The sequence below is a fragment of the Plecotus auritus genome, assembly GCF_963455305.1.
Source record: "Plecotus auritus genome assembly, chromosome: 1".
NCBI classification, from domain to species: Eukaryota; Metazoa; Chordata; class Mammalia; order Chiroptera; family Vespertilionidae; genus Plecotus; species Plecotus auritus.
Window position 1 is genome coordinate 20,863,953 of NC_137770.1, and position 23,139 is coordinate 20,887,091.

General features: G+C 37.0%; 1 protein-coding gene across 1 annotated transcript in view; it reads left to right on the forward strand.

The window, feature by feature from the left end:
- The window catches only part of CEP128 (centrosomal protein 128), a 384,557-nt gene that overhangs the window by 23,473 nt on the left and 337,945 nt on the right, over positions 1-23,139 (forward strand). The window contains exons 4-8 of the mRNA XM_080673796.1: positions 5,333-5,494; positions 7,957-8,043; positions 18,801-18,927; positions 19,992-20,110; positions 22,870-22,961. Of these exons, the coding sequence (XP_080529922.1) occupies positions 5,348-5,494; positions 7,957-8,043; positions 18,801-18,927; positions 19,992-20,110; positions 22,870-22,961 (572 nt within the window). The 5' untranslated portion in view covers positions 5,333-5,347. The remainder of the gene's footprint in view (positions 1-5,332; positions 5,495-7,956; positions 8,044-18,800; positions 18,928-19,991; positions 20,111-22,869; positions 22,962-23,139) is intronic.

A 23,139-nucleotide genomic window follows, 5' to 3' on the forward strand; every position in this document is an offset into this window, starting at 1 on the left:
CTGAGGTGGACACTCTTGGTGTACCCCTTTGTGGACTGTGTGCACAGCCTTGTTGTAGTTAAGTCTTGATTGTTGTTGGTATCACTGGGAGGAACTGACCTCCAGGCCAATTGGCTGTGAGGATCAGCTGTGTCTACGCTGGGAGAACTTCTGTGCTGGAGACACTCTTATGAGACAAAACTTGCAAAATTGCAAAAGCCTCTGTGCTCAGCTTGGATGGGGCAGAGTCTCAGGGTGGAGCAGATAGCCTTAGCTTCCCATCAGCCCTCCCCAATGAGGCCCCTGGATCTCAGTGTCCCTCGGTAATCGCTGCAAGCACCTCTGAGAGAAAGCCGCCCCCTCGAGTTTTGCCCGCTGCTAGACAGTCCAGTTTCTCCCTGAATGAGTCTGGGTTCCCAGTAAGCGCCTGGAACTGGAGTTCAGCACAGTAGGCAGCTTCCATCTCCCTCCTCCTTGAGAAAGCCAGCCGCACACTCAGCAGTCAGTCCTCTCTGCGCACGCGCGCCTCCGGACCTCTGCCTTCCGCAGCTCCCCTGAGTCTCAGTGTGCTTTTCTCTTTTCCTGACAGTCCAGATTCCCCCCGAATGAGTCTGGGTTCCCAGAGTCTCTCCCGGAACTGGAGTTCATTGCAGCAGGGAGCTTCCGTCTCCCTCCCACTTGAGAAAGCCAGCCACGCACTCAGCTGCCAGTCCTCTCCACTTGTGTGTCTCCATACCTCAGCCTTTTGCAGCTCCTCTGAGTCTCAATGTGCTTTTCTCTTTCCTTTTAGTTGTAGAATTTCCACTCAGCCAGCTTTCCTGTGGTTCTGGATGGTGTCCGTTTTGTCTTTTAGTTTTGAAATTGTTGTGCGAGGCAGCAGTTTAGGTATTTACCTATGCCGCCATCTTGGTTCCCCCTCAGCATAATACATTCTTAATGAGGAACCAGGTGTCTAATTGGTGTTTTCTGCTTCGTGCTTTTCTTCTTTAGTCAGTTATTTTAAGGGGCTCTCAGGAACTACTTTCATGGCCTTCCAGACATTTTATTCTGGGTTCTGATTATATGGCAGGAGTCTCTTGACCACTCCAGTGGCCACTTCTTTCTTATGTTTCTTTCTCCCTACATCAACTCTGTGTCTGCGGAGTGGCAGTGCTGGCTGGTGATATACAGGCATCTTTTTGGTAAAGTTGGACCTCTGCTGCCCTAACTGGTTTTGCTCAGTGGATAGAGCGTTGGCCTGCGGACTGAAGGGTTCCAGGTTCGATTTCGGTCAAGGGCATGTACCTTGGTCGCAGGCACATCCCCAGTAGTGGGTATGCAGGAGGCAGCTGATTGATGTTTCTCTCTCATCAATGTTTCTAACTCTCTATCCCTCTCCCTTCTTCTCTGTAAAAAAATCCATAAAATATATTAAAAAAAAAGTTGGACCTTTGCCACCATTGCTGTCTTCTGTGTTGTGACATTTAAGGTTAGGCATTCTTTCAGTTAGCTATGAGAGTCATGTTTGACCTTTTGAATTGTCAGTAATAGTTGAAGGAAGTGCTAAATTTTATTAACAATGAAAATAATCAAATTCTATTTCATATTATGTTCAGATTCTTTAATTTTCCTTATTCCACATTTATGACACTTATGTAATTAAAATCCTTAGATGGTTGCTAATGTTTCAAAAGCTATTTAGAAAACAGCCATACCAAATTCTTAGCTCTATCTCACCTAAATCTTGATATTCCTATTGGTGTTCCATCAGATGCAGGAGTTTGAACATCTTTTATTGCTCAAAGTAATTGAAATTAATAGCTGAAGACTGTGGGTGTGTATTAGTGAAATTCATGCTGGAAAGTGTGATTCTATCTGATTAAAATATTTAATCTTTAGTAGGTATAAGTGATCGATCATTTTTTTGGTATTATGTGACAATTAGACATAATTTAGTTAATGTATTCTTTATTTAATGCTGCTAAGATTTTCTGTTTTAAAGTTAAATTCACATATGCCATATCTTTTTTTTTTTTTTTTTTGGTTAATATTTATCAATTAATTGTAATGTTTGTCCCTTTAAGAAAGACTGTGAAGCACATATACTTGTGGTAAAGGTGTGAGAGTCATACACAATGTCATGCTAGTAGCTATCCCTAGGGAAGGAGGCAGGAAGAGTAGTGGTGAAGGGTGGGGTGGGAAGGTACTAAGACTTCATTTATAAAAAGGCTGTGGTACATATATACAATGGGATACTATACAGCTGTAAAAAAGAAAGAACTCTTAACCATTTGCAACAGTATGGATGGACCTGGAGAGTATTAGGCTAAGCAAAATAACACAGTCAGAGAAAGATAAGTATCATATGATCTCACTTATGTGAAATCTAATGAACCAAATAAACCAATGAACAAAATAAACCCAGAGACATGGAAGGATGGAACATACTGACAAATTTCAGAGAGAAGGCAGAGATGGGTGGGGAGTGATTAAGTGGGGAACTTATATGCATATATGGACACAGTCAATAGAGTGGTGAAGGCCGGGGAGGGGCGAGTGTGGGGTGGAGAGGGTCATTGGGAAAAACAAACAAACAAACAAACAAACAAACAAACAAAGGAGACATCTGAAATACTTTTAACAATAAAGAAAAAATACTTCATTTATAGTATTCTAAATATTTTATTGAAAATATTAGAAGCATGAATGGGGAATAATAAAAATAATAAGAATATGCTCTTATAAAACAACTAGAGGCCCAGTGCATGATATTCGACATGGGGGGTGTCCCTCAGCAGTTTGGGACCCCTTGGGGGATGTCCCCCTGCCAGCTTAGGCCCGCTCCCTGTGGACATCCCCCGAGGGGTCCTAGCGCTGCCGCCACCGCTGCTGCGCTCTCCAGCTGTGAGCCCGGCTTCTGGCTGAGCAGCACTCCCCCTGTGGGAGTGCACTGACCACCAGGGGGCAGCTCCTGCATTAAGCGTCTGCCCCCTGGTGGTCAGTGCACATCATAGCGACTGGTTGTTCCACTGTTTGGTCGATTTACATATTAGGGTTTTATTATATAGGTTAGAAATAATGGAATAGAATAAGAATAATAGAAATAGGAAAGAATAAGAAAAATTATATTTATTGTAGGTGGTAGATACATACATGCTTATTATATTTGTCTCTACTATTTTATTTAAAAAATTTCCCTGAATCATTGAAAATGACTATACAATTATTAGTTGTAATTATTTATAGTCAAGTCAAAATCAGATTGGCTGCTCCTGTTTCCTGAGGTGGGAGGGAGCCACATTATGGGCATTATACCTTTGTACCTGTAGATAGGAGAAGTGAGACAAGAACCAGAGAAGACAGCTGTGGTAGGAAGTTGAGGTTCGGGCGGAGGAGAGGACGAGTCAGACAGGGTGTTCTCTAGCCCTGTCTCAGCTAGCATGAAGAAGTTAGATCTTCCATTGAACTTTTTCTGGTGCTACAATGTCAGACTCTGTTTCACTTTGAAAAACCTAAATTCACAGCAAGATTCTTTGCTTGTTTATTTAGTTTTATCTAATAATTTAAAAACATGATTACTTTTATGCTTTCATTTAATGTCCTAGGGCAGTGGTCGGCAAACTCATTAGTCAACAGAGCCAAATATCAACAGTACAACAATTGAAATTTTTTGAGAGCCAAATTTTTTAAACTTAAACTTCTTCTAACGCCACTTCTTCAAAATAGACTCGCCCAGGCCGTGGTATTTTGTGGAAGAGCCACACTCAAGGGCCAAAGAGCCGCAGTTTGCCAACCACGGTCCTAGGGCAAGCATATAAAACTTGTGTCTGGTGGGCCGCGAGTTTTACATGCTTGCCCTAAGATCTGTAGATATTTAGCAAGTTCCCCTTATCTTCCCTTTAGGTCAGGGGTGGGGAACCTTTTTTCTGCTGAGGATATATCCATTTGGATATTTATAATATCATTCTCGGTCCATACAAAATTTTCAACTTAAAAATTATGTTGCTTTGAAAAAAGCTCCTAGATTTATTGAATTTCGAGTTCTACCTGCGGTTGCCTTGGCAAGGCCAGACCAAATGATACAACCCACGGGCCGGACGTTCCCCAATCCTGCTTTAGATGTATGGTCATGTACTTCCCAGATGCAAACAGAATAATGATCCCAAAAGTCCAGAATATTCTAGATCATTAAAGAAAGATTTCATCACACTGGATTTAATAAGTCAGAAAAAAATGACCATATAAATTTTAGGAAGAGTATAGCAATTAATGTTAAAAGTTACATTAACCCTTCATTAAGCAGAAAATAGAATTATTAGAATAGTCAATAAACTTACACTTTGATCAATTGAGTTTTCTCTGGTACTTCTTTGTCCCAAATACATTTGTTTCTTCAACTTCTATAAAAGGTTTTCTGAAAGTTTTGAGATTGTCCTTCATGAACTAATTTACTTTTGCACTATATAGAAAATTGAGGTAAGGATGGGAAAAAGAGCATATTCAGAAAATTGTTTAATGTTGAAATTATACTCAGGATGTTTGACTTTCTAATTTGGTGGAGATGTTGATGATGCCATCTTTCCACATATTGTTATAGAGTTTTTACCTTTGTTGCTGCATTGGTTTAATTCTATATTGTAAATTTAGGTGCATGAGAGTATTCACTGTGCACTGGGGTTCTCTTTAGGTAATTCCGTGTGCGTTGTATTTTTGTTTAAAGATACAGATGTTCTTACAGTGCAGTAGAATGAACATCAGACTAATATTGAGACCTGCAGGTCCTAGAGAATCAGTGTTTAGAGAAACCAATCTATCTGTCCTATTTATCTGTTAGTAGGATTAAATAAGATACTGTATGTGAAAGTGCTTTTAAAATGTAGGAACATTGTAAAGAACCAAGGGATTTTTATTATTTGGAGCGGTAAATGTAACTAAAATAATATTTGAGGATTGCTCTTTTTTAAAAAAAATATTTTTATTGATTTCAGATAGGAAGGGAGAGGGAGAGAGATAAACATCAATGATGAGAGAGAATCATTGGTCAGCTGCCCTTGCACATCCCACATTGGGGATTGATCCCACAACCTGGGGCATGTGCCCTGATGAGAATCGAACTGTGACCTCCTGGTTCATAGGTCGATGCTCAACCACTGAGCCACATTGGCTGGGCAGGAGTTGCTCTTTTAAAGCAGAAAAAACAAAGGAGGGAGAATTATGTGAGGAAGTGACTTAGTTTTCAAACTGTATGTAACTATTACGATAAGCCAAAGGACAAATATAATAAACATTTTAAAAGATCAAAAATAGCTAAATTAATCTCTTATTCCCATTTTCTTTCCCGTTTGCTTGACCATGACCTGAACTTATTTTTAAGGATTTGTGTACATCAATGGCAGAATCCTCCAGTGATTCAGACCACTTCCGCTCTCATGACCGGTTGAGTCGATGGGCTGCCAGGTCAATACACAGGGAAATTGGAAATCGTCCTACAGTCGATGTCACCAAGAAGGTCAACACTATAACAAGTACTTTACAGGTTAGTTTAACACTGGATGCTTTAAATCAATATTAAATAGTTAAGCTGAGTAATAGTTTCAGTCACTGTATTAGTTTTTTTGCTACCACAACAAATTACCACAAAATTAATGTCTTAAATAACAGAAATTTATTTTCTTAAAATTCTGTAAGTCAGAATCTGGCACTAATCTCATTGGGCAATAATTAGGGTGTTGGTAGGGCTGCGTTTCTTTCTGGAGGCCCTAGGGAATTATCTGTCCTCTTGCCTTTTTCCAGCTTCTAGGCTGCCCACATTTTCTGTCTTGTGGCCCTATTCATCTCCAAAGCCAGCAGGGTGGGTCGAGTCCTTCTCATAGCGCGTCACTCTGACTACCTTTGCTGCTTCTCTCTTCCACTTTTAAGACATTTGTGATCACATTGAGTGCACCCAGGAATCCAGGATATGGCTTATCTCAACATCCTTAGTTTAATCACATCTGCACAATTCCTTTTGACATGTAAAGTTCCAGGAATTAGGATTTGAACATCTTTGGAAGCCATTATGCTTACCACAGTTAGTAAGGATATTTGAAATATATGATAGGTTGTGGAAAGTGTTATATTTCCAAATAAAATATTATAGGAATGAAACCTTTAGGGATTGCCATCCTTTAGCTTCTTGTGGACATGTGCCTTTGGAGAAATTGCTCATATTTTGGCTAATAATAATCAAAATATGATTATTCATGGATGAATAATAGTGAGAGTCCATTTTGATTTGGAGGCTAACTTTGACAGTGTTTGGAGATTTGAGTGGGGGCAGTTTTCATTCTTCCATAAAAGGGGCTTGGGAAATGAGGTGGGGGAAGGTACCACAGTCACAATGGGAAAAAGAAAACTCAGAAATAGAATTTTTCCCCCCCTACCTATTACTCCCTTATCTTTGTCTTACCTGGATAAGCATGGATTTTGGCTTTTTATTGCTCTGGGTTAATACACTTAGGTAAAGAAAGGCTAATTTCTAATGGAGAGGCCATAATTTGATTTGATTTTTCTTTTTAAACTTAATATAACAATGAATTTTGGAGTATAAATTCTTGTACTTTCCCACCACAGACACACATTAGTAAGTATGTTATACCCATATATATATATATATGTATATGGATATATATATGGATATATATATATATATATATATATACTGTATATGTGTGTGTGTGTATGTATATATATACACTCAGTGTGTGTGTGTATATATATACATATATATATATATATATATATATATATATATATATATATATATACATTGAGTGGGCAGATTATTATGCGTTCAGAGATCATAATAATCTGGCCACTCAGTGTATATATTAGAGGCCCGGTGCATGAATTCGTGCATGGGTGGGGTCCGGCCAGCTTGGCCAGGAGGAGGGGACATGGATGGTTGGCTGACCTGCCTGCTGGTCAAACTCCTGGTAAAGGGGACAATTTGCATATTAGCCTTTTATTATATAGGATATACACTGAGTGGCCAGATTATTATGCGTTCAGAGATCGTAATAATCTGGCCACTCAGTGTATATATACACACACACACACACACACACACACACACACACACACACATACATATATATATATATGTATATGTATGTATGTATATATATATATATATTTTAATTATCACCTAAAGAGTGAGGATATTTTTCCCATTGAATTTAGAGAGAGTGGAAGGAAAGGGAGTTGGGGAGAGAGAGAAACATCATTGTGACAGAGACACATCGATTGGTTTGTCCCACATTCACCCTGATTGGGGGTGGGAATTGTATCTGCAACTTAGGTACGTGCCCTTGACCTGGAATCGAACTCAAGACCCTCCAGTGGGCAGGCCGGCGCTCTAAGCACTGACCCATGCTAGCCAGGGCAGTAAGTATATGTTTTTGAAAGAAATACCTCCATTAATCTCTCAGGTGAAACCTAGCATATTTAGGTAGAAACCATTTTTGTTATGATTAGAACTAAATTTGTTGTTTATAGCTAAAGGTTAAGGGATAGTTCCCCCACTCCTAATTGAGTTCTCAGGTAAAGCAATAATTGAAAAAACATGGATCCCAATGATTTGCTTCTCTTGTAGATAATCTACTAGATTAGTTCTTTTAGCATTCTTTTTCATAAAAAGGTGTGAATTAGTTGAGGTGCACAAGTTGATTATGAGGGCTTTTTTCAGTTTATGGTTTTGTTGCCGACTTATGGTACCTTGGATAAGGATTTAAATTAGGTACTTTAGACTTCACACAAGTAAATTGCAGATGGTTTTTAGTTTCTCTCTCAGTTGTGTTAAGATTTATTTGATATTTATGAAATATATTGATATCCGACTTAACTATGATATAAATTGTACCTTTGCAAATGGTTGACTTAGCTATTTGACATACTACTATGACTGATTGGGAAAAGCATTGTTTGGAACAACTAATAAAGTCCATTTTCTTTCCCAAGGACACCAGTCGAAACCTGCGACAAGTAGACCAGATGCTTGGACAGTATCGAGACTATAGTAACGGACAGGCAGGTGCTATAGAACACGTAAGATGTTTGCATGTTTGTATTTTCTCTTAACCTTTTTGGGAATGCAGAGCTGAGGATTAGGGATGTGAACTAAAGGAGATAATAATTGTTAACAGCTTTAACTTTTAGACTGCTTCACTATTTTGTAGTATAAATTTAGGTTAGCTCATCAGATAGATTGCCAACTAGCTTATATCATTTAGCTTCTGTTTAATTTGAAAGTGTTAAGTCAGAAGGGGAAGAACTCAGGACATGAATTAAACTGAGAGTTACTAACTTTGGGCTAACTCTCATGGGGAGGTAAGAATTTTAAGGATAGTTTATTTTAAAGTAATACATGCTCATTGTTTAAATAAATAATAAAACTCCAACCTCATAGCCCTTTTGAGTCCCACTCCAAAAGGTAACAGTTTTTATATTTCTTGTATATTTTTCCAAACATTTTTTGTGCATGCATAAGCTTAAATGTGATTGCTTTATAAACTGGAATCATACGTAATGCAAACTTTTTCATTTAGTAATATATGTTTATATTATTTTCCATATGACACATTCTTTTGAAATTACATTATACTGCATAGTACAGGTGTATTAGTTTTTTTTGTATTGTTGTAATAATGCACCAATGAGCATTATGGTACTCATGTTTTTCTGTAATCATATGTGATTCCTGGGAGCAGAGTTGCTGGGTTGAAGGATATGTATACTTACAATTTGCTAGATATTTTAAAATTGCCCTCTCAAGGATGTGCCAGTTTGTACTTACTTCACATGGGGATGTAAGAAGGAAACAAATCCAAGAATTCTGGAGTAAAAGGAATATTTTTTATTAATATTTTGTTAATTTAATCTATATTATTTCCTCTTTTGAAATTTGTTAATTCATCTGCAAACTCTTGGAAATCCAATTAAATTTTTTTCTCCATGTTTTCAATATGAGTATACACTTTAATAAGACTAGAATATATTTGTACTATAATGATTTGTACTATATATATATATATATATATATATATATATATATATACATATATATATATATATATATGCTGTACTGAATTGTCACATAACTTCCAAGTTATAATTGATGATTTGTTACTTTCTTTTTATAAAATAGAAGAATAGTTAGCATTATTTGCTTGTAATTGGAAACTAATTGCTTGTATACAGCGAAATGTATCTTCTGTCATAAGGTTTTCCACTACTATCATTTAGAAAATAAACTTGGATTTTTTTGCAGCTAAAAGATTTTCATGATTTATAATGTATTTGACAGATGGAGCTATATATAGATTTTGTATATGTGGGTAGCTCCTTAAATGCTTTAGCTTAAACTACTTTATTAATAATGGGAGTTAATACTCTGCCTTTTAATTTTAGTGAACAATTAAAAACACTAGTAGCAGAGAACAATCCTACTTTGTCATGTTGAATATTAGATGCTTGCTTATAGTAGCAAATTTTCTTTGAATTTGCAATTGGGAAATGAAATTATGAATTAGAGAAACTTCTGTGCAGATAAGCATTTAAAACACAAAGTATGTTCTACTATGGCACTAAGTCTTTGTGGTAGGCCTTGAGTTGAATAATGCTGAACTCTGGGGGCTTTATATATGGGAAGTAAATACATTCAACAGGTACTTCATTTCCATCTGAGTTGTAAGTACATAGTATGCAAAGCCACTTTATAAAAAATAAGACGCAGGAGAGTAAGAGTCTTTCTTTGGCTTCAGACTTTTTCTTAGTTTGATCTAGGGTCTCCTCCTGAATTTCTCCACATTCTTGTCCTGTTAAAGCAGTTGGTTCTCAGTAATTTTCCCCGCCAGCAAACCAGAGGAGTAATGTCACTCATTGCCTGACATTATACTCACTTGATAGAGCAGTGATCTTTATCATGCCACCTGTAAGTTACCTGGGGAGCATCTGCCATAATCTATTGGAAGATGTGCAACTCAGGAAGAGTATTTCTCACAACAAGTAATTCTGATGGGCTCCTCAATGTTTTCTTAGCATTAAAATATTTACTGTTATGGAATATTTTACACCTAAAAATGAGTATATGTAATGTGCCAAGGATCATGTAATTTATCTGAATCTTTCTATTTATATTATTTTTTAAAAATATATTTTTATTGATTTCAGAGAGGAAGGGAGAGGAAGAGAAAGATAGAAACATCAATGATGAGAGAGAATCATTGATCGGTTGCCTCCTGCACACTTCCTACTGGGGATCAAGCCTGCAATCCAGGCATGTGCCCTGACTGGGAACCGAAACGTGACCTCCTGGTTTATTGGCCGACGCTCAACCGCTGAGCAACACCGGTTAGGCTCTATTTATATTCTTGAAGTCCTTGAAGTACATGGTAGTATTACCCATTTTTTATTTTCTTTTAATCAATGTGTGCACTGTTTAGGGAGGAATCCTGGAAATTGATGTTTTTATTTATTTTTATTTTATTTTTCTTTTTTTAAAATTTATTTTCTTTTTTTATTGTTTAAAGTATTACATATAGTAGTACATATATCTCCTTTTTTTCCCCCCATTGACCTCCCCCCAGCCTCTCCTTCCCCTGTCGCATGCCCTCATCCCCCGCCCCCCCAGTGTCTTGTGTCCATTGGTTGTGCTTATATGCATGCATACAAGTCCTTTGGTTGATCTCTTTCCCCCTCCCCAACACTCCCCAGCCTTCCTGCTGTAATTTGACAGTCTGCAACTTATACAAGTCCTCTTGATGTGAAACTTGTTATAAAAAAAAAAATCCTGTCACAGCTTAATCCATTTTAACCAGTGCCCAACTGTTAAAAATTTCCTCCCTACTAAATATCTATTGCCTCATTGAAATTAGCATTTCTTCTTTAAAATATAAGGGATTTCCTAGAAAATGAGATCAACTCTTTTGCTCTAGGGAAGACAAGAAATTTTATTATTAACTTAGATTTTATAAATGATTCTATTGCTAAGCCTCAGGACATGGATGTTATATATATATTTAACATAGTTATTTGATTGGGGTTTAATTTTGTGAACATAACTTGCCAGTTGGTGAAGGGGAATATAAATAATCGATATGATGTTTTCCTCCTGAGATGACCTCACCCAACAAGAGAACTATGAGAATCATTGCTATTGGTTTTGTGAGGACTTAGGGTCAAGAGACATGTTGGGTCATTTTTTTGACTACTTTTCCTTGGAAAGTACATAATTTCCCTGTTGACCCCTTGAATCGTTCTAACATAGATTTAATTCTTTGCTTATGATATGTGAAGCTGAGCAGTGTTAGAGGGTAGCAGGGCGTCTGTGGTGTTTTGTAGAGAAGCAGCACCTGCCTTCTCACAGTCTCTCTGGGAATTTCTCTAAAGCTTAGCCACAAACTATCAACTCATTTAATTCTCTCAACAATCCTGTTAGGTAGATACTATTATTTTCCTCATTTACAAGATAAGAAACCGGGGCACAGAATGGTTGCTAACTTGCCCACAGTCTTCCAGCTAGTCAGTGACAGAGTCAACGATTTTATCCTAAAACCTAGTGTCGGGATTCATTTACCTCATGGTTGCTCACATTTTTGTGATGTTGTGAATCTATATTTCTGAAAATTGGGGGTTTGCATTCAAAGCTTAAAGTGTTATATAATTCACATTGATAAACTAGATTTTGGAGATTACATTAACTGATTGAAAAACAGAAGCCCATTGTCACATGAGTCATTACTGTTGTAGCTGGTGCTGTGTCAGAAATTAGAGTTAGATGGAACAAATACAGAAACAGAATTGGGAAGAAATCTGGTGCTGAGCTAGGACTGGCATGGACTGATTGTCAAGGTTGGCAGTTTTGCCGGGCACTTAGGCAACATGGTGGATTCTGCAGCTTCCCTACACCAGGATCCATTTCCCCTTTCCTCCTAAGTAGCAACCATTGATTTTTCACTGGCCTTTCTTCCAGCCAATGAGCCATATTTAGTTGGATACAATGACATAGGGTCTTTGGGCTCCTTGATTTTCATAACCTTAAAGAAGTGTCATTATTTCTCATTCTGTAAATTTCTTGGGAGGTCTGAGAACATTTGGGTCAAAGAGGACCTGTGGAAGGTTTTAGTTAAAAGCTTATTTTAAACATTTGTTATATAGAGCAATTGATTAGCTTAGTGTTTAGAACATATCTAGAACTCTGTGTTCCTATTCATAAGACATCAGGGACTATTTTTGAGTTAATGCTATAAAAATGGAATGCCCTCAAGAAAAAATATTCAACATAAAAAGTTAATGCCTTCTGCAGTGGAAGTGTAGCTGATGATGCTAAAGTAGTTCATATTGGGTATAAAAGCAAAATACAGTTCCCTTGATTCAGATCAGCTGATTTATTCATTTTTAATGGAAAGATGGGTGAAAATACAGTAATATCAAATTAAGCCTTAGAGATTTGCACTAATAGGTAATTTTTCTCCTAATTAAGTGTCCTGTTTAAAACTTCCTTTGGGAGTAATAGGATGTTACCATCTGGCACATGAACTTTGGAAGAATTTAAATGTTAAATAATAAACTCCAGGTTTTTGTTCTATTCGGTGGGTTTCAGTTGCCAGATATACTGAGTGACGACACCCTAGGAGGATAATGTTAATGGTTTAGAGCCAGGCACAAGCCACTTGTAATCTCTCAAAGCTGAAGGCATGTGCCCCTTTCTCTCTGGCCGAGTTTTACTAGTTGTCCTGAAGTTGAGAACTAGTCACAGTCTTTTAATAACTTTAATGTTAAGTAGTAAGAGTCTAAGGGTAAGAAATTGTAATTGAACAATTAAAGTCTGCTGGCTTCTTTTTGTAAATACATTTTTCAAATCTTGGAAATTTGGTTCTTAGAATTCTATGTTTAAAATTTTATTACCAAGTCTCTCATGAAACAACTGGACAAGAGAATAATTTTTACAGACTTTTGCTGTGAGTCTAGAGGAAAAATGTAGATTTTGGAATCAGACTTCAAATTGAATCCTGATTTTTCTGCTAGAAACCATTCAGTTACTTAGGGCAAGCTACTAAACCTTTCTGATCTTGAGCTTCATGAAAAATGAACCTAATCATATAATTCTCTTTTAACATTTATTGAAGTGGTCATACTGTTTTAGACACTTGTTAAACATGTATGTGCTTGTTATTTCTTTAATCCATCCAATAATACTTATACCTTCAAGCATTTGCTATGTACTTAGTATATAGACATTCAGTACATGTTAGTTTTCTTTCCTTGAATTCATTGGGTTTAACTTTAGTTTCATGAGGGTATCATTGTGACTATAAATAACAATGTGTTGAACCATTCACAGTGATATGTGTATCTGATTATTTTGATATAAAAGCATATGCTAAATTTGATAGCATACATAATATTGCTTTTTCCACCTTTATTTTCATGAGTAAATTGTCTGCCCACCCAAAATACAGTAATGTACTATTAAGGGTACCTTCCATTTTACATAGTAGTAATGCTTCAGGTTTTTAGTCTAATATCAAATGAGCAGAGCTAAAAGAATAGACTTAATATGTAAATGAAGCATTTATAGCAGATTGTGAAAATGTCATTGCATGTTTTGTGATGTGGGAAAGAGAGAAATGGAATCAACACTTGCTCTGTGGTGATGTTGTCATGCTAGACTCTAAGAATCTGCACTTTTAAAAATACGTGTTTTTCTTTAATTTTAGAGAGAGAAAAAAGAGAGGGAGCTAGAGATAGAAATATTGATGAGAGAGAAAGATTTATCAACTGCCTCCTGCTTGCCCCCTGCTTGGGATCGAGCCTGCAAACCAGGCATGTGCCCTAACCAGGAATCGAACCATGACCTTCTGGTTCATAGATTGACATTCACCCACTGAGCCACACTGGCTGGGCAAGAATCTGCACCTTTGGAATCAGTACCACAGTCTCATGTAGAGCATTGTTTTTGTTTCAGCCTAATAGCATACTGAATTAATGTTAAATTGAGCTTTATTAGTGTTGTTTTGTTTTCATTTAACTTCAAGTTTGGTTTGCTTTTGCACCTAGTTAGGAGTTATAATCCTAAAACATTTGAAGAAACTTTTATTATTTTGCATGTTATCTCTTCATCTCTTTGATTTTGTGTTTCAGGAGTGATCAGGTTAGTTTCATGCATCATGCTTAGATTTTGTGCAGTGTCTGTTGCGTTATTGTTACTTAAGTGTATATTTTAATTCTGTTACATTTTCAGTTTTGTATTTTAGGTGGAGGACGTGTTTTTGCCTTGATACTAAAAAAAACTTTATCCTGCTTATTTACTTTTGCATTTCATTTTTTGGTCTTTATCAGCCTGTTCATCTGTTCAATGGCTTATGATACACCTTTTAAAGTTTAAAATGAAGTTGTCAAATAGTTTATCTTATTTCTGAAATGGTTACTTTCTCTTGTTCTGCAATATTTTTCCCTATGTTCCATGGTGGCTTTCCCCCATTTTTGTTAACAGGAGTTGTGTGAGTGTGTGTGCCTATGTATGTATGTTTATTTTATTCATCAGCTTTTAGTTATAGCTCAGGATTTGTTAGCAAAGAAGCCTACATAAAAAGGATGCCGGCATACTCTGCCTCTAGCATCGTTAGATAAGATTATTTTGGATCAACTCTCTTACTCTGAACAACTAGAAAGGCCAAAAAAAAAAAAAAAAAGTAAAAAATAGTATTACTAATGCATCAGAGACCTACCAAAGCAGTGAGGCCTTTTGTAGTAAAAATCTGGCATAAATGGGATTCCTTTCTTCTACAGTAGCCGATTTCAGAAGAGGCTGGAAGCGGAGAGGCTAAGATCAGAACTATCAATAGATTCAAAAGGCTGGCAGATCAAAACTGGAGTTCAGCAACCCTCCAGCTTTCAACTGGGACTTAGACAGTGAATGAGTAGGAGAAATGGTGAACTGAAAATAAGAAAAATGATAAACTGAAGATAGACTAGCCCTTATAGAGACAGAAGCCCAGCTTTCGATCATCTTAATTCCTAATTGGATAAGGCGATTTGGGATTCCTAGTGACCCTAGCCTGACTTCCTGCTACAAGCAAAATCGGATCTCTCCTGAAGGAAGTTGTCATCATCCAGAGCTTTAAATGATCTCTACGATTTTTAATATATAATGTCTTTCACCTGATAAAAAATATCCAGGCATATGAAATTATAAGAGGTGACTGAAAAACCAAGGGAAACAATAAACAATAGACAATAGAAGTATATATGGGACTATAAAATTATTATGTTTAATCTGTTCAAGAAATTAAAAGATTGTGAGTTTTGACAAAGAATTGGAAACTGTAAAAAAAAACATGATAATTTTGGAAACTGAAAAATATAATTTAAAAAATCAATGAACTAAAACCCTTAACAGGTGGATTAAACATCAGTTTGTTTACAGTTAAAGAGATAATTTTGAATCGAAAGATTGGCCAGCATACATTATCTGAAAAGAATGGAGGAATGAAATGATGAACAATATAGAAGCACATAGGAAACATGATAAAAAGCTCTAACTTAAATGCAACTGGATTTTAAGGAGAGGGGAGAAAGAGTGGCATCAACAAGGTCTGAAGGGATGATGGTTGAGAATGTACAACACGAAAGCTATCAGGCTATAGATTCAAGGATCTCTATGAGTCAAAAATGGGATAATTACAAATAAAAGTGTACATGGTCATATCATAGTAAAACCATTGACAAAGTCAAAGAGAAAAATCTTAAAAAATAGCCAGAGCTAAAAAAGGCAGATTACCTTCAAAAGTAGCAATAATAAGAAATGACAGCTGACTTTGCTTCCAAAAGTATAGTGACATCAGGCTTAGTTTGAAAGATGTGAATAATAAAGAAAAAAACACAGGAAAAGTTAATAGAGCTGGTTCTGTCATTGGCTTGTGTGAACTAAAATTGTTTTCCATTTCTAATCCTTTTCTGAGGTTATAGATTGGATTTGAGGTTTTTAACTTTAACATTATTTAATTTTATTCTGAACCTTTGTCATAGATGATTGATAATTCTATTTTGTGTTCATTGTGTTAAGACTTCTGATCTAGGTAATATGTTAGATATAGTTCTCTTTTACTTATATGTAAATTACTCTCAAGATCAATGTTGCTTCTCCCGTGCCTCATCTGTATGTTTTACTGGATTGACAGACTGGGTCCTACAGTTGTAAACATGAAGGCAGCTTATGGAAATTTAGGGAAGCAGGGGACAGAATGTATAGAAATAGTACCCTTTAGCCTTTTTTTTTTTTTTAATAGAAATGAGAGCAACAATTGAGGTAGATTCCTGAAATTCTGACTGTCCTTCTTTTAATCCAGACTGTTTTAACCTTGGTTTTTTAGAAGAGTTAAATCCAAAATGAAAAAGGATTTGCTCACTTGTGGTTCATATTGTTTCACTTGTGCTTTCTCTTCAACTGCAGCTTCTTTCTTTCTGCTTAGTTCCCCAAGGAAGTCACCTTGTTCTCTCCATAGTGGTTCTGTCTTTTAATTGTGTCGGAGTTTAGGAGACCCTGTCTTTTCAATCAATTGTTTTGTTTCAACGTTCTCTTTAACAAGTTACAGATAACTTGTTATGTGGTTCGTGCATTATTTTTATCAGCATTATTTCTTATTCATCCTTGGATAAGATACCTAGACCTGAAGTTTCTTGGCAATTCAGGGTATGTGGATTTTCCTCAGCTTTACTCTTTGTTCCCTTCGGTTTTGGTTTGATACTCTTTTTGAGTATATAGCTGTGTGCAAGTGTGGGTATTATTTTAGTATTTAGCGTGTTTTTATTTAATGTAACTCTTTAGGTCTAAAAAGATACCTTCTTTTATAACCTGCTGGTCGATTCCCTAATGATCTGAAGAGAGCATGTGAACACTGTAATCTCTAGTGTGTACTAACACACTGACATCAGGCCATGTGTAGTTTCCTGGAAATTTAAATATTTTTAAAAACTTTTTTTCTTTATTGATTAAGGTATTACATATGTGTCCTTATTGCCCCATTGTCCTCCCATCCTCCCACTCATGCCCTCACCCCCCCTGTGGTCTTTGAATGAATGAAAGATGTTGTGGTATAGAGTTGGACAGTACACACTGTTTCCAGAGCAGTCGTCACTGTGATAGCTGTTCAGTTTCCTGTTTGTTACAGATCTGGGGTTTCAGAAGGAAGGGAGGAAGGCTTTCTTTTTAGGTGTGTTGGCCTTGTTATGTTTCTAAGCATGGGTGGCAGGTCATTTAGACATTGGGATCTGGTTTTGTAAGCCTGGATATCTCATTCATTCATTTATTTATTTACTAGAGGCCCGGTGCATGAAATTCATGCACTTGGGAGGGGCGGGTCCCTCAGCCCAGATTGCAAGAGAGCGCAGACCAGGCCGAGGGACCCCACTGGTGCATGATTGGGGCCGGGGAGTGACGAGGGAGGTAGGCCAGCCAGGGAGCGTCCACTGGAGGGCTCCAGGGCATGTCCAGCCCGTCTCACTCAGTCCAATCACCCGGACTCCAGCAGCAAGCTGACTTACCGGTTGAAGCGTCTGCCCCCTGGTGGTCAGTGCACGTAATAATGACTGGTCGACCAGTCAACTGTCTGCCCCCTGGTGGTCAGTGCATGTCATAGAGAGCGAATGAGCGGCTTTAGCATATCATTAGCATACTAGAGGCCCGTTGCATGAAGAGATTTGTGCAATAGGCCTTCCTTCCCTTGGCTTCCAGCACCGGTTTTCCTCCGGCACCCGGGACCCAGACCTTCGCTCCATCCAGAGTCTGCCTTCTTCGTCTTTGCTGCAGACTCAGGCTGGAGTCTGCCATCTTCATCTTCGCTGCAGACTCCGGCTGGAGTCTGCCATCTTCATCTTCGCTGCTTCACTGCAGACTCCAGCTGGAGTCTGCTATCTTTGTCTTTGCTGCAGACTCTGGCTGGAGTCTGCCATCTTCGCTGCAGACTGCTGTCTTCGTCTTTGCTGCAGACTCCGGCCGAAGTCTGCCATCTTCGTCTTTGCTGCAGACTCCCGGAGTCTGCAGTCTTGTCTTTGCTGTGGCACTCTGCTCCTGTAGATCCCTTTGCCCCCTGCCCTCCCTCTCATAGCAGGCATCCTGCCCTGCCTGGCCACTCCCGCCTGGAGCAGCTGGGCAGCGGCCATCTTTGGCCTTCTAATTTGCATACTCACTGATTGGCTGTGGGCGTAGCGGAGGTACCGTCAATTTACATGTTTGTCTATTATTAGGTAAGATTACACTTTGATTGGTTGAATGGACAACTGGATAACCAGACACTTAGCATATTAGGCTTTTATTATATAGGATATGTTTTTATTGATTTTTTTAGAGAGAGAGAAAAGTAGAGGGATAGAGAGATAGAAACATTGATGAGAGAGAAACATCATCAACTGGCTGCCTTCTGCAGACCCCCTATTGGGGATCGAGTCCAAAACCTAGGAGTGTACCTTGACCAGGAATCGAACCAGTAACCTCTTGGTTCCTGGGTTGACCCTCAACCGCTGAGCCATACCAGCTGGACTAGACATTTCTTTTCCATTCTGGTAATAAAAATATGGAATAGGTAGTGACAGATGCTGTTTAAAACCTGATGTTAGAATTGGTTCTTAATATATTTATGTTTACTATTTTTATATTTCCTAACATAACTTAGTTTGAAATTTTCTCTGATGTAAATTCTCTTTCAGAACCCAGATATTTGAAAAATAGCTTTTAAAATGTCTAGTCTATTTGTATTTGCAAGTTGTTTAAAGAGAATAAATCTCCATTATATTCTTTAATTTAGTTAAAAGAAAGCTTGGAACACTCAATAGGCCAACTGCGGAGTCAACGTTTATTGAGAAACTCAGGAGGGAGAAGTATTTCTGTTACAAGTCTGAGTGCAAGTGACCTTGATGGTGGCACTGTGACAGGTAAACCCTACAGAAGTTCTGAAAATCCCTTTCATTTAAAAAATATTTCTGAAGTGCATAGTGAATCTATTTAATCGTTGGATAATTACAACCCATACATAAAATCATACAAATAAGGTATTAAAGAAGCAGTCAGCTATTGTATAGTGAATATTAAAAAGTATGTTTAACAGTACTCTGTTTTTTTGAGTCTCCTGCTTTTGTTGTTCTCAGACTCCATAGACCATGCAGAGCTTTAACTGACAACACTAGGGTTGAAGCATCTGTCATCAATCAAAACAAAAATATGATCTAGTGGTATTAGTAGAATTCTGGGTTAGGAATCCTAGTTTCATAGTTTTTCCAAATCTCTCATTATGAAATATCCTATGACACTTGTTAAGAACAGGTGATCTTTATCCTTGGTGTGCAGCTAGAATTCAATGGTTGGATAAAAGGTGAAAAAACTTAGTTTGTCTGTAATTAATCTTACTTGTACTTTTCTGCAGCACTGAGATTTATGGTTGAATAAACAAGACTTAGGCTAGAAAAGAGTAAAAAAGTCTGCAGTGAGGGGAGGTGATTCAGGTAGAGTGCACATCAGCAGCTCACATTGTTAATACTGCTATTGATCCCGATAATAAGGATTACAAATAGGACACAATCAGCTATTCTTTATGTAGTTAGTTTTTATTGATCTTTAAATGCCATTTATATGTTAGATTCATTAATTTGTTATTTGAAAAATTCTGTTATAGTATTATATTAGGGGGATATAAAAGTTATTTTTATTTAGCAGTTATTTTTGTGTAAGAGAAAATATATTACTTCTTTGAAAAGTATAGCAAATTAGAACTTTTGACATATTTTATTTCCAGCTTATTTTTGTTCATTTTATTAGCTTTAAGAGCAAGATTAGTGCCAATTTTGTGGAATTTTATGGCTACAGTAACATACTTGGGGGAGTAGTCTGGGCTAAGGGCATATGTGTATATTCATATCTGCTATGTACTTACTGATAAAATTTCAGATCATTTCCCCTCATGCAGCATTTTTATCCTCTTCCTTTTCTTTCATTCATAAAGAAAGCCACCGTTTCCCACCTACCTCACCTCTCAAGGACTATGGGGATCAACAGGGTAGTAAACGAATTAGATCCAGAGCTGGTGTCCGATTTGTTCGGGAGACTGAGAACGTGGGCCAGGTACTTTGTACCATTCTCTACTCCATATTCCTTACCTTTCTATATAAATGATTGACACTTGAATTCTATGACTACATTTGAACCAGAGTTTCATCACCAGTAACTTTGTACTGATTTTTTAAAAATAAGTAAACTATTTTATTTTCAATGTACTAATCATCATTATATATTTATTTAGAATTTTGTTATGGAGGATTATATTTTGTAGAACAATTTAAAAGTGAGTTTACTTGAACATGTTTTGTTTCCTTGTTCAGCTGGATCACTCTTCTGTAAGCCTTGCTAAGTCAGCTACTTTCTGTTTTGCTAAGTTTGGTTTAGTATGAACAAGTTAGTCCTTGTGTGGTTAACCTGTTGATATTTCAATTAGTGTTTTTCTGATTGTTGAGTCATCAAGGGGACCACTTTCTGTTAAGTAAGAAATTCCATACTTTTTCTATGTATTCACTAAAATTTCAGAAGTATTCATTCTATGGACATATTTCTTTTTCTGCTTTTTAAAATTTCTCTGCAAGAGCTGAACAAACATTTTTGTTGTTGTTGTCCTGGTTAGCTACATTAATTAGATCGGGGCTAGGGGATTTTGCTGACTTTGGCATCTTTGTTTTGGTTGTTTTAGGACTGAGGGTTCCCATTTTGTTAGTATACTCATCTGTAGCTTTCACTTGTTATTGCATAAGATAAAGAGATAACAAAACCAAGTGCATTAGAAGACACCTTGTAGAAACTTTCTTTCACTATGTTATTTTTTGATAGTTATAACTGGTTAGCATGAATGATATGTTTAAACCTAGAGCAGAGAACAATATCCTAACATTACTCATTTACTCTTTCATTCTATTTGTTTATGTTCCTCTGTCCTGGGAAAGTTCTTGTGCTTGGAAACAATGATGAGCAAAAACCTTGCATTTTCGTGGGACTTATAATCTAGAATGGGAGCTAGATATTAATCAAATAAGTGCACAAATACATGCACATTATGTGCAGGGATGCATGTTCTAACAGAAAGAGGCATAAGGCTACGGGAATTTATACTAGCAGCACCTGCCCCAGTCAGGGATGGCTTCTCGAAAAACAAATGGCTGGTGACCTGAGATCCAAAGGTTCAGTAAGAGTTATTTAAGGTAGAACAAATCCTTGACAGGAAGGAGGATAGTGCTTATGAGTAAATTAAAGAAGGCCATGTGGCTAAAGATATATGAAGCACTGAGAACATGCATAGCCTTGTATAAGGGAGTGACAACTATTTTGCAAAAATTGCCCTGGCTCCAGTGTTGAAAATGGAGTCAATGTGGGCAAACCAATTAGGAAGATATTGCTATATTCTGGGTGGAGATGATGGTCACTGGAGTAGGAGAAATGGAGCTGGAAAGAAGGGGGTAGATTTAAAAGCTATTTGCTGGACAAAATGAAAGGTCTTGAAAATCAGATGACCATGTGAGGAGGGTGGGATGAGTGCAATGGGGGTGTCAAAGATGAGTCCTGGGATTCTGGTTTTCAAAATGGGAAAATCATGATGGCAAAACCTATGTATTGTCTGTTGTTCATCCACTGTATTACCTCCATTCCTTTCTCTTTCATTGTTCTTCCTTATTTTAAGTCCATTCTCTTAAGATGACCTTTAGCTCCACATGACTGTGTACATCTTCATGCCCCTGTGCGACATTTTTGTGGTTTTGTTTACTTATCTGTCTTCCATGTTAAATTGTGAGCCACTTGTTTCCCAGCACAATTGTTGGCACTGATTAGTTGCTCAACATTCATTTGTTAAAAACAAATCAATTTGTTGTTTCTGCAAGTCTATATATAACTTAAAATTTTTTATTATAAATTTTAGCATACACATACATATATAGATAAATATTGGCAATTAAAAGTATAATAATATGAATGAAAATCCATGTAACTATCACCCAGGCCAAGAAACAGATTATTGTTATACCCCCAAAGCCTCTTTTTAATTCCTTCTTTCCCCATGTGCTATCAACTACCTTGATGTTTATGTTAACCATTATCTTGCTTTTTTAAAAAGAAATCATTTTTACTACTTACATCATATTTATCTCAATGGACTAATACTGTAGACCTTCTTTTGTAACTTGCTTTTTCCATCCAATGTTATGTTTTTGACATTCAGCCTTCCTAATGTGTAGGTAGGTTTGATCATTTTCACTGCTGTAGGATGCACGGCTGGAGGAATATATTGGAATTTATTTGTTCCAATTCTATTTTTAATGGACTTTTGGTTTGTTTTCACTGTTCTCATTATAAGCAGTGCTGCTCCAAACATTCTTTTACATGGTTCCTGGTGCACGTGGGCACGCTTCTCTGTAGCCTGGGTTGGCACGCTGCAGGGTGTGGTCTACTTTAATAAGGTTCTGTTGTAGCACAGTCTTGTTCATTGGTTTGTGGCTACTTCTGTGCAGAAGAGTAATTGTGGCAGAGACCATATAGCTCAAAAACCTGAAATATTTTCTATTGTACCCTTTACAGAAAAAGTTTGCTGATCCCTTTTCTATGGGATCTATAAGGAGTGGAATTATTGTGCTATAAAGATGTGATGGTTAATATTATATATTGCTTTTTAACAATTGCTTTTCTTTGGAAAGAATATTTTATTTCATTCAGAGTAGACATTAAATTTTATTCAGCCTTAATAACATTATAAAATTTGGGCCTTATTACAAAGAACAAGTTCTTATTCTTTACCCTCAGGGAGTCTTCAATTCTAAATGGTAACTATGTTCTGTCTTTCCTAGCTTCATGCTTTTCATCAGTCCCTCCGAGACCTCAGCAGTGAACAAGTTCGCCTTGGAGATGATTTCAACCGGGAGCTTGCCAGAAGATGCAGGTAAAGGCAGAGTAGGGTTTTCACTGGAGGCATGAATTATTCGAAGAATGAAATAGGTTTTAGAATTTACATGTTTACATGAATTTAAAAAACTGAGCTGTGTTTTTATACTAAAACAGTTAAAGTCCTTTTGAATTTAGAATGTATCATGATGACTCAATGTTAGACACATTAATTT